A 12673-nucleotide genomic window follows, 5' to 3' on the forward strand; every position below is an offset into this window, starting at 1 on the left:
ACTTTATTTTCAATTTTCATCGTACACATAGTAGACATCAGCAGCAGCAGCAGCAGCAGTGATGGCCCTGTCTTCCCTCCAGTTAGAGCAGTGGTTCTCAACCTTTTTTTGAACAATCACCCCCTCATCACAGGCATCCCAACGCCCTCTTGACCTCATCATAACCTGCCCACGCCCCCCCCCCACACACACATTACAAAAAAATAGATAGACTAATGCCCCCCAATGGCAACTAAGCACCGCACCCTCTCAGGTGCATACTTCTCAACGCCCCCCTAGAGCTCTGTTACGAACCCCTGGGGGGCTGTACCGCCCCCGTTGAGAAAGACTAAGATAGAGGTACTGTACACACAGAGGAGTTATTACCAGACCTGATGGCCCCCCCTCAAGATGGAGACCAATCCAATAGCAATCTTGCTGGGGCTCAGGGCACCATCAAGTCACATTACACCAGGGGTGAAAGTAGTTTTCGTTTCTTATCGGTGCTACCCCCCACCACCACCTGCAAACAAACAATAAACAAACAAAATAAACATGAACATTACATATCTATAATCGCTGCATTCTATTCCGAGTGTTTCTTCATAGGAGGACATTGGTAACACTTAATAATAATGTTCCTTAGTAAAGACTCAGTAAATAATTAACTAATGATGAATAAAACATTAACAAATGTTTTTTTTTATTATTAACTAAATTTTATTAATGCTTTATAAAATATATGCAAATGATATATTCAAGATTTTACACACTTTATAACAGAGTATTTTATTCATTTACAAGCAACTTGTAAATGTTTGATAAATATAAAATATTAACATAGCATTTCCTAGTCATTTACAATCATTTGTTTACATTTCCTAGTCATTTACAAACGTTTGTTAATGTTTTGTTCATCAATAGTTAATTATTTATTAAGTCTTTATAATGTTTTTTTGCATCCATTATTCTAAAGTGTTACCAGGACATTGTCTCAAATGGCATAGTGTGGTTGTATGTGTTTTCTACTGAAACAGCAGACCTTATTTTTTTCAAATGTGGGATTAGACCTATTCTCTTACCGGCACTGCGCACCTGCTGTAAGTTTTATGTCCGTCTACTTTCACCACTGCTTTCCACAACAACAAACTACGGATGACTAGGCATCTGTACACGGTAAAGAAGATGTTAACTCCTCCATCAACTTGTCTTTTCAGAGGATCCTGCAGCAGCACCTGCTCTACCGGACGGCAGGTGAAGACTGACCACTATCTAAGATATTAGTCAATCCTACTCATTTACACACAGTCTTTCTGTTTGTGTATACTGTGTGTGCATTTCATTTTGTACTGTATGTCCCTGCACAACTCTTTCTCACATACAGTATATAAATTGAGTACAACAAAGATGGAATGAAATCGAATGCAACAACAAAAAAATGATTAGATGCAAGACTATTTTTTTTACACAATATTGCATTGACACACTCATTCATACAACAGACGGTACGCATATTGCACAATGCGATTACAACACATTTAAATGAATGATAGGTCAAATATTAGGCTTTGAGTTTTGGTGGCCATCCAGAGGATACAAATGCATATACTGTAGGTGAATGCATGCAACAGTACATGACAATGACATTAACATCATATCAGGAATACTTTCCACCCAATCTATTCTATAGATGTATTCATTCATAATTAGCTTATTCATTAATAAAAATTGAGCCGCAAACATTAACTCAATGCCCCTTTCAACACGTGTGGCTCCAGGCCAGATTCTAGACAATTCTGCGGGGCGCAGACATTATGAGTCATGGGCACGCATCAATGCATGTGTACGTACGCACGCACGCACACACACACACACTACTACTTCTACTACTACTTCTACTACTACTACTACAACAACTACTACTATACTAACATTGGGTTCGTTGGGTGACCTTGGCTCCGTTTTGCCTTTGCATCTGGTCTGGCTTTTTCTGTTTCAAGTAGCATTGAGCACACACATATGAACACACACACACACACACACACACACACACACACACACACACACACACACACACACACACACACACACACACACACACACACACACACACACACACACACGAACACAGGACGAGATAGGGAGAGCACATAGAAGAGACAAACCTGTGTGATAATCCCCAACGCACATGACATTAGCTTTTTTTTTTTTTTTTTTTAAATCCATAGTGAAAAGAAATGACAGAAATGCCCCACTGGTACACAATCCGATCCCTTTTCCACAACATCATAGTATTGACAAGCTGCGAAGACGTGTGCTTTGGCCAACAAATCAGACCCCTCTCCTCTGCTTCCATTTCTGTTTCTCTTTTTTTCCTCCTCCTTCACCCAGTGTAGCTCATTAGCATGAATTACCTTAATTAAAAATCATTATGTTGCAGTCGAGGCTATAGATCATATTAAATGATCTGAGAAAACAGAAGGTAGATGTACGGAACGGAAGTGGGGGGGGGGGGGGGATTTGAGGGATCTCAGTCCTATTCCATATTCTCCCGTCTTCTCCCCTCCACCTCCCCTCTCCTTCCCCCTTCCTCTCCCTCTTTTTATGAGAGTGTAAGCAATATAAATTACTTTTCACATCCCAAGGCAAGGCAATCCATTCTGTGGGAGCAGGTATCAGGGCTGTGTATTATTAATCATTGTACTACATCAGGACCTGCATGTCTCTCCGTGCTCACCCCCCTCATTCACACACACACACACACACACACACACACACACACACACACACACACACACACACACACACACACACACACACACACACACACACACACACACACACACACACACACACACACACACTCAAGCATGCATACAGGTGTCTCACCCTTCCACTCCAAATACAGCAGTAACCTCCCACTCACAGCTTCCTCCAGCATCCCCAGCCTTGCCCTGACACCCCCCCAAAGGCTCCCCGCCGCCTCCCAGAGGTTGAATGAATTATTGCCCCAGGGGGATTTGTTTTGCGTTTTGGGAACATTTGATGGACATCATTACAACATTATACAACAGACAAGAGTAAAATACAAACAAAGCATACAAAGTAGATTCAAAAAAAAAATCTTAGCAGAGAGAATAATAACATGGGCTAAAATTGAAATAATTAAATTAAAATCCTATATACATTTATTGTATTAAAGTGATTATATTAAATCTGTCTGCTACTGTTAATGGTCTGAACTTAACTTACTTAAAGGGACACTCCACCCATTTGCATTAAGCTTTCCATTGCTAGACACCCAGTCATACGTTTGAATGGTCGTGCAACACTCTCTCAATTCCCCCTGATACAGGAGAAATCCTGGGGTGGGGCACATATGCCCTTGACTTGAAGAGACGGACCCTCTCCACATGATATTAGGTCCTGATTTTTCGTTCGATGGCCCATTGGTAGCTTGCAGGGGGGCCTGAAGTACTTGTGTTACACCAGTGTCTCCATTCCTGCTTCTCTCCTAAACTTGCTTTCATCTCACTTCCTTTCTCACCTCTCCTTCCATTGCACTGTAGCTTTGTCAACCTTTCCCCCAGCACACATCTGTTGGTTTCTTCTTGCAAATGCACACCTTGAAAGAGTCAGAAGACTTGACCCATGAGAGAGATAGAGAGAGAGAAGAAGAAAAAGAAGAAGTAGAAGAAAAAGATAAGTTTGAGAAAAAGAAAGAAAAAGAAAAACCACAAAAGAGAAGAGAGAGAGAGAAAAAAAAACATCCCTCATGACTTTCAGAATCACAAGGCATGAGAGTGAGAAGAGATTAACGCGTCACTCTTTTTGTAAAGCCTGTGACATTTATATCCGGAAAAAATAATTGAATATGAAACCAATGATGACTTTGATTGTAACGTTTGTTTTGCCTTTCCGTACTAGGGGGCACTGAGCCACTATCTGCTTTTTAAAGGCCATGTAAACACAGTAATTGAATGCAAATCACAGTGTTTGTGTTGTAAAAAAAATGATGTTCGCTCCCGCTGGGGATGCCCCATGAGACAGACATCTACAAACATTCCTCCCACCAGGAACTGATGACTTGTGGGTCTTTTTTTTAAACAGTTTAAATTTCGGAAGACTCAAAATGTTCACTATTGCTTCACACATTTAATTGGCAGGACAAATCATTAGGCCCCACGGTGATACTGTATTTTTGCTTCAAACTTCAAAGTGTCTCTTTGCTGTCACAGGAAGCGACTTCCTTTGTACATGACATGTCACTTCCTGTTTAAGGTCACACATTGGGGCCCCATTTCAATGGCCAGTGTCCTACCCTCGCTAGGACGTGAAACACCTGGTGATTGGATACTCCGCACGGTTCACCAAAGAGTATCCAATCACTGGGCGATTCACGCCCTAGCAAGGCTAGAACACTGGGCATTGAGAAAGGGTCTGGGTGTTTCTCAAAGTGAATTGTTCTAGCCTTGCTAATGCGAATAACGGCCATTTTTCGCAGACATGTCCAATTATTACACTTAGAACTAGTGATTGGATACTCCTTGGTGAAATCCGCGAAAATTTAGCTCGTCCTAGGTTATGATGCTTCACTTTGAGATATAGGCTACCCACTAGGGCTGTCAAAAGTAATCGATGCGGCAAAGGATCGCGATCCAGGGCATTGACGATTCAGCATCTATTCAGCCACAAGCCGGATCGATTCGGTGTATTAATACATTTAAAATAATCATGAAACACAACAAACAAATAAAAAAACACCAAAACTTCCCAAGTAGCCTATGTTCAACACCAGAATGCAGAAGGGGATGGGTCTGGAGGTCTGAGTACCCGCGCCTCCCATTTCTCCTCCCTCCTTGTCTTTTCTTTCAATTTCGGTTGCACGTGCGTCACTACATCCAAAGGGTTGGTGCTGCCCACTCTCTCTCTCTCTCTTTCTCTCTCTCCACATGAATTTCATCAACCTCTAACCTATTCCGTGTCTCATTCTCCGTTCTCCCAATAATCAACGTCTTTGAAAGCGTGACATTAAATCGGCATTGCGCGTCATACATTTTTGAAACAAATAGGCTATGAGGACAGCACCGCTCGTGCTATAAATCAACGTGGATCAATGACCATATTCATAGACCGTGCTCTCCACATTAATTTCACCTAGGCCTACCTCTAACCTATTCCGTGTCTCGTTCTCCGTTCTCAATAATCATCGTCTTTGAAAGCGTGACATTAAATCGGCATTGCGCGTCATACACGTTTGAAACAAATAGGCTATGGGGACAGCACCGCTCGTGCTTATAAATCAACGTGGATCAATGACCATATTCATAGACTGTGCCCTACATCTGCATGACATGAACCTATGATTGATAATGCAAAAAAGCTTCTGGAATCTTTGTCTTGGAGCACTTTTGTGTTCCCACCAATGTCAAAATCAAAGTTTCGCCCTTGGTGCCCATGCTTTTCAATGATGGGTGACATGTTTAATTTTCCCCGTTGTGGACGAATGGGATAACACAGCTTGGTTTCATTTTTCGAGTCGATCACACATGGAATAATTCGCAGGCGTTTTACTGCCATCTGGTTACTTTTCTTGTAGCATCCATCTTAGGTCGAGAAACTGGCACCAAATATCTGGTTTGCAAATTAAGACACCGACCTCCAGAAGAGACACTGAATAATAATACAAAGTAGACCCATGCGTTTACAAAATATCTATAGGCCTATATTGTTCTTAATTTCCCTCGGGATTAATAAATGATAGCCTAAAACAGGTGATGCTGTTCATCACACGGTTCAGTTAAAGCTCCCCGCGCTCGTGTTTGCATTAGAACTAGAGCTAATGTAACCTCTAGCGCAGCTTTGCCGGTAGGAGGGGGGCGAGACTAACGAATGGCTGAAGTCAGGTCAGGTGTCTAGGTGTCTATAATGGTCGCGACGTGAAGGCATGCGGCAGTCAAATATTTGTGGATCTACGTTGATTATATCAAACAAGCTTCGTTGAAATAAGACAACTTAAGGTAAGACAATAATGGGTTAAGCACCAAGGTAGGCTTTGTGGGTTTTTTTGTATTATGCGTTGTTCCCCCATGAATCCTTTTTAACGCATTGGTGCAGCAACCAACTTTGGCAAATCGCTCGTGAAATGCACTTATGTGGTGGTTAGCCCTGCGCAGTGGCTATTCAGCAGATAGGCTAGGCTACATATTCTGGGCCAGTGTGTAGGCTATATCGCCTACAGTAGGTTGCCGATTTCAGGACATAGTCAAGTAGGGCCCAAGTTATTTGACAACTGTTCAGTTCCTCCCTCCCGACCCCTAAACATTTTACCTAGCTGCTCCCGAAAAATTGCCCCTTTCGTGGCATGCAGCATCTAAAGTTTGACCATCCTTCATCACATTAATTGAATAGCCAATATGTACGCAGTGATCCCCGGCCGTTTCCACATGTCTCCCCAAGTTTCACCCTTGGCAAAGCGGAACCATCTAGCCTATCGACGAGAAGGCTGGCAGTTTAAAAATGAATCTGTTTCGGACAAGGATGGGGCCGCGCGTCTTGGTCGTGACAGTTATCTTGGATATGGAAGAGGTATAGAATGTGTTAGTAATCTATGGGAGGAGGGCATTGAGGTCGATTTGGATAAGGTGGTTGACAAACGAATTACTGTTGGCTGCGGTTGCGCCCACACAGTCGCCTCTTTTTTTTTTCTTTAATTGCACATTACAATAATAGGCCTATTAATGTTTGAGCTCAGCCCTGGTGGGTGTGAATGTTGTGAACAGACAATTAGGCTAGACGTTTGTAACATCAAGCATAGCGTATGGGTAGAGGACCTCGACATAACCCCGTCACAAACTTCGAATCGTTACCCTCCGGATCGTAATTGGATTGAATCGTGAGATCATTGACGATCCACACCACTACTATCCACTGACCAAGATGAAGAAGAGGAAGGGGTAGATGTCACTCATGCATTGCTGTTGACTGTGAAGTCATCCAATCTTGCTTCGATTTGCTCATCAAATTCCCTTTTGATGAAAAGATGTTGTGAACAAAGGACTTTTTTTAAAGCTTACAAACTTAACCAACTAGAATGGGCACTCGGTAGAGCGCAAACCTTCGCCTTCGCATTCTCCAAATTTTGGTGTTAGCTTCATTTAAATCGGACCGGAATATCGTAATTGAGTTCCTGCGCCCGTCGTCATAGTTGCTGGTCGCGTGCCGAAAAATGATGGGCGTAGCCATTTTGGCAGTAATCGCGTCAGTAGATTGGCAGACACTGACTGGCTGTCACGGTGAAGGAGGACGGACTTGACAGTGACACTTGACAGGATGGTAGACAACTGTTGTGCTCCAGGTTGTCGAAACAGACGGGGCAAGAAGAAAGGAGGATTAGCTCTATCATTTTATCGCATCCCAAAAGATGCTGCGAGGAGGGAAAAGTGGATAAGTGCTATCAAAAGAGCCAGGAGCCATCAGAAGAAGACTGAAAGGTGGGACCCGCCTGCCGTAGGATTTCGTTTGTGCAGCGAACACTTCATATCAGGTGGGTGACCAATGTTACAAAACATTTCTGGAAGTTTAATTTTAATATTTATATTTATACATATGTATATGTATACCTGAATCACAGCACCCAATTATTATAATTAGTGGACACCGTGGCGTCCCTTTTTTACACAACAAGGTTCAGGCGCAGCCTAGCCAGTTAGCAGTAGCTTGTAGTAAGCTAGTGGTAAACAACCCCGTGTTGACATTCCTTTTTATTTTGTAGGGAGAAAGAGTGATAACCCTTTAAGTCCAGACTTTGTGCCATCGATTTTTGGCTATCTTCCGTCTCCAGAGAAGAGGAGACGGACAGCTAGACTGGAGGTGTTCAACAGGAGGCAGAAGGCGAAAATATCGAAAATAGAGCAGGCAAAGCTAACTGCAGAAGCCATCCGTGTAAGGTGGGTAAAACTAGTTGTTAAATCAAGCCCCCGTCTGATTGATTATTTACATGTTGCTGCCATGATGTGGTTATAAAGGAAAGCGCCACACCAGTAATTTAATGAAGGAATAACATATGATTTGCTTCCATGAAACATGTCAAACAGTAAACGTGTAAACATGTCATTGTCATTAGTATTTTATGCATGATTTGCTGGTTCTGTGTTTCATCAGGGCATCAATTGATTGTCCCCAAAACAATGCAGCAACAGAAGACCAAACCACAGAGCCCTCCATCACAGAAAACCAAGTCATAGCGCCCCCCATCACAGATCCTTTGGAAGACTCGGGTGATGAAGATCCTGTCCAGCCTGATCCAGCAACACCACCTTGCACCTCTGAAACCTGTAGTAAGCACATCCAGTCTCTTGAGCTAGAATGCCAAGCTCTAAGGACTGAAAATATGTTGTTAAGGGACAAAATAAATAGAAAGACCCTGACAGAGCTTAGTTTGCAAAATGATGATAAAAAGGTGAATACCCTCACTGGGTTAGCAACCTATACATGTCTTATGACCATCTTTCAATGTTTGACTCCATTTCTCAAACTTAGAGCATCAATAACATGTTTTCAACAATATATGTTGACTTTGATGAAGCTGCGGATGAACTTGACTTTTGACTTTTTAGGTTTTTATTTTGCCATTGATCCAACTACTGCTTCTAGACACTTCAAACACTGCGTTAATTTGATTTATTGTAGACTGGTGCCAAGTCTAGTGGTGTGGCCTGATAGAGAATCTTTAAGAACATCTCTTCCATATGTATTTAGAAATGGTGGCTACGAGAAGACTGTTTGTATCATAGATTGTTTTGAAATATTTTTAGAGAAACCAAGTAGATTGCGACCCAGTGCACAGTGTTACTCAAAATACAAATCACATCACACCATGAAATATTTAATTGCCATTTGCCCTCAAGGTTCAATTTCTTTCATCTCTAATGGATGGGGAGGTCGCACCAGTGATAAATTCATTACAGAACACAGTAATTTTTTACCTAATATTCTCCCAGGGGATATTGTTTTGGCAGACAGGGGCTTTCTGGTGAAAGAGGCTATTGAAAGATGTCTGGCTGAATTAAAAATCCCAGCATTTACTCGTGGGAAAGCACAGTTAGATCCTGTTGACATAGAGAATACAAGATCCCTAGCCTCCTTAAGAATTCACATTGAAAGAGTCATAGGAGTACTTCGTCAGAAATATACTATCCCTTCAAAGCCCGGTGCCAATAACTTTCACAGACATAGAGACAGAAAATGATGTCACTTATCTTGATAAAATTGTAAGTGTATGTTGTGCACTAACAAATGTACCAGATTCTGTGGTGCCCTTTGAGTGAATTTGTGTGCCAACAGAAAATAAACCTTTTATGATGGCTTCTCACTTGTTTGTTGTGACTACTTTTCTCACACACTAGATTTGAGTGATCTATCCATGTTTTATGCTCGTCACAGATACTACTACAGACAGAAGAGAACAACATTGTGACATTGCGTTTACCAAGATTTCAACCTTTTACTCAATCAGGTTTTAAATGGTGACTATGCTAGTCTCATTAAAGGGTGAGACAACCCAGATGTTAAAACACAATTTTCCCCGACAGGTTCTGGATGATAAAGGAGGACACAGCTGTTACACATACAATTCTTTTTATTCACTTCTTACTGTGCAACCATGAGTACATCGGAACAAATTAGTAAACTAAGTAATTAAGGTTTTTTTTGGGCATTGAGTAGTTTCCTACAGCTTGGACACAGCCACTGTTTTGGTACCCTTTTCAGCTGGAGGCAGGTTTGGTGGAACCTCTTCACGGCACAGAACCCTGAGGCACAAACGAGCATGTTCCCTGCCGCAGGTGCACGGCAGTAGCACCACTGTTGCTGGGGATCGGAGTCAGCAGTTGGTTGTTTAGGTGCAGAAAACCATTTTCCTAACAACTCTGGGATAATACATTTTGTGAAGAAGGCACGAGCGAGTTCAAGTTGTACTTGAAAGAATTCTGAGTCGAATGCAATGCGTTCTACAAAGAGTTCCTTTTCCGTCCACAGAATAAAATCACAGTAATCACATTTTGTGACAAATAGCTGCATCTGGACTTGGTAGAAGTATGGATGGTCTCGCTTGACTTCAATTTTTCCTTCAACATTTTTTTCTAGGCAAAAGTGTCCAACAGAATTGACAGCTTCACTCACAGACAGGTCCTTTGCTGAAAATGGGCATTTGATTTCTATTACCCCTGTGCCACAGCAGCTACAGGACACATACCCATCAGGTGAGGCCCCGATAAATGGGTGCTGAGTAGAAATTCTGAATCCGGCTGGTCGCACCAGGACATCTGTGTGTGATAGTCGATGCTGCATTTCGTAATAACTTCTGGCCAGTTCTTCATTCTTGCATCCCCATCTGAAGAAACAATGTAAATATTAGTTTTGAACAATAGTAATGCCACCCCACAGTGCTACCTCCCTGGACTTTACAAATGTTTACTGCTGCACTTCTGCTCCTCTTCTTTTTTTTTTTGAAAGAATAGCCTATTACCTACTGCATTTACCCTCTCTGTTTGCATTTACCTCACACTCATTTTCTTGTACACCATATGGACTGTTAAAGAAATAGAAGAGACTACATACTGCACACCCTATTTTACTTCACAGGGAAATTCCAGCTGATTTCAACATGCAGTTGCAATGGTCATACACACACTACCCTGGACTTTTCCATGCTTTCCTGGAGATGTGGCATTTACATCATCCCACATGATACTGCTGTATTGTAAAGTGTCAGCTGACGCACATGTCACAATAATATATCAAATGCATACGCCCATCACTTTTTGGGATGATGAGCATCAGCCTTGCATCAACAAAGGCAGAAACGTATGGGATGCTATTTGGAGTGTGTTATAATATTCAGCTGCATGTTGACATTGGCTGGAATTATCTATGCTCATGAGTACCTGGTAGCCTCACTGGTGAAAACATGGGACTTTGGGTAACAAATCTGTCTCACGAGAGACACTGCTGGCTTTCTGATGTCTGTTCTGGTTGCTGCTCTGAAGGTAGATCCTGTCACCCTACCACTCCTCTGATCATACCAAATTCTGGATTTGGACTGAGCTTGGGTCTCCTCCTCTACAATATCACTCTGAAGAAAACATGGCAATCCAAATAGTTACTAATTTACATTGCAAATTAGCACACACAGTACACGTGCACATAACATAGTAGATATTACATTTCAATCATTAGTTCAAAAAAAGAAAAGAATATGTTCTGTACCTGTTCTTCAGTGACAGCCAAGTCATCAAATATTCCTTCTGCCTGTTCTTGTAGCTCAGCCAGGCTCAGGTCTCTTGCCTTCTTGTCGTACAAACTGGTGAGGGGTTCGGGTAAATCCAGCTTGACAGCCTTGGGTACATAAGATGTGGCATACCCGGGAACAACTGACAGGACGGCAGGTCTGCAGGATTTCCCATCTTGAGTGTGGCACTGAGAAAGGTTCTTGTAGAGTTGAGCTTGCTCGGCAGCAGTCAGGGGTGGGAAAGATGGTGGCGCAGAGGTACCCTTGGTGGAATTACCCTTCTTGTTTTTTTGACTGCTGTTGAATATGATGTCCTTGCCCTGCTGGTACTCCACATTCTTCGCAGCATCCTCACTGGGCGAGGCCCACTTGCACTTTTTAGACGTGCAGCTGATCTCTTCGTGCCTTGCGTTGTTTTTCTCCCACAGTCTGAAGAGCACAGCTGACACATGAGAGCAGCTCTCCCCGAGTCCCGCTGTACAGTTGCAGTGTGCTCCTAGGACAACACCGTCGTTCCTCACCACCACCCATGGCTTTAGCTGACTGTCATTCAGCCGTTGGGAGTGATTAACCTATGAAATTAAAAAAAATATATATATAACTACAGGTTGAAAACCCTATCATCTTTGGTTGAGTACGTTAGAAAATACAAACTTAGCAAGTTACATATGCATTGCAGTAGCTACCCAAGATAAACAAACATGGTAGGCTACTGTGACACTGCTGAAGCTAGCCAAGCTAATAAACAAACAATGCTAACTGACACTATTTGACACTGACTGATAATTTAATACTTACCCTTGCAGTGATGATGCCGCAGTTTTTGGATGCAATACTCCACAGCTGAATGTGCGTGACGAAGCCGGACTGACACCATTTATACGCCTCCAAGCTTTTATACGCTCTGAGTGAGTCCCCAGAGTAAACGGATGGGAAGTTTACCAGATAGCTGTGGATGTCAGCATAGCGCAAGTCGGGTAAATCATCTTCAGGGCAGGATGAGATGCTCTTGAAAAGCACACCGGGTGCATTAAGGGTCGCTAATGTTTAATCTTTGTAATTTTGTTGTATAAAGCCGAATTTCACTGGAATTAAAATGAGATGTGTACTCGCTCTGTTTAAAATCGCTGGCGCCGCCTCTGGTCGTCATGTTTACTGCCAAGATGGCGTCTGACAACCAGAATTTTGCCGAAAGTCACGTGACGCAGGAACTCAATATTACATTTTTGGCCGAGTCTTGACCTCTTATTCAATTCAGCATGCACACGTTGTTCTGGCATATAGTACTTGGCAAAGAAAAACGTTTTTGACCTTTTCGTGACCTTGACCTTGACCTTTGAGCCAATCACTCCCAAAAAGTAATCGATTGTTCCGTGGGTGATGACCAATCATCCCACTAAATTT

General features: G+C 42.4%; 2 protein-coding genes across 2 annotated transcripts in view; one reads left to right on the top strand and one right to left on the bottom strand.

The window, feature by feature from the left end:
* The first annotated feature begins 7182 nt into the window (after positions 1 to 7182).
* Positions 7183 to 9229, top strand: LOC134467056 (uncharacterized). The gene is made up of 3 exons (XM_063220982.1): positions 7183 to 7525; positions 7754 to 7928; positions 8143 to 9229. Exons 1-3 carry the CDS (start codon positions 7312 to 7314, stop codon positions 9227 to 9229), a joined length of 1476 nt encoding a protein of 491 aa, XP_063077052.1. The 5' UTR covers positions 7183 to 7311.
* A 449-nt stretch (positions 9230 to 9678) lies between these two features.
* LOC134467057 (uncharacterized) overlaps positions 9679 to 12673 on the bottom strand; it is a 7295-nt gene continuing 4300 nt past the window's right edge. Inside the window, exons 2-5 of the mRNA XM_063220983.1 lie at positions 12068 to 12255; positions 11248 to 11841; positions 10926 to 11113; positions 9679 to 10372 (exon numbers count right to left, since the gene is read on the bottom strand). Coding sequence (XP_063077053.1) covers positions 9679 to 10372; positions 10926 to 11113; positions 11248 to 11841; positions 12068 to 12255 — 1664 coding nt within the window. The remainder of the gene's footprint in view (positions 10373 to 10925; positions 11114 to 11247; positions 11842 to 12067; positions 12256 to 12673) is intronic.

The sequence above is a fragment of the Engraulis encrasicolus genome, chromosome 17, assembly GCF_034702125.1.
Source record: "Engraulis encrasicolus isolate BLACKSEA-1 chromosome 17, IST_EnEncr_1.0, whole genome shotgun sequence".
NCBI lineage: Eukaryota > Metazoa > Chordata > Actinopteri > Clupeiformes > Engraulidae > Engraulis > Engraulis encrasicolus.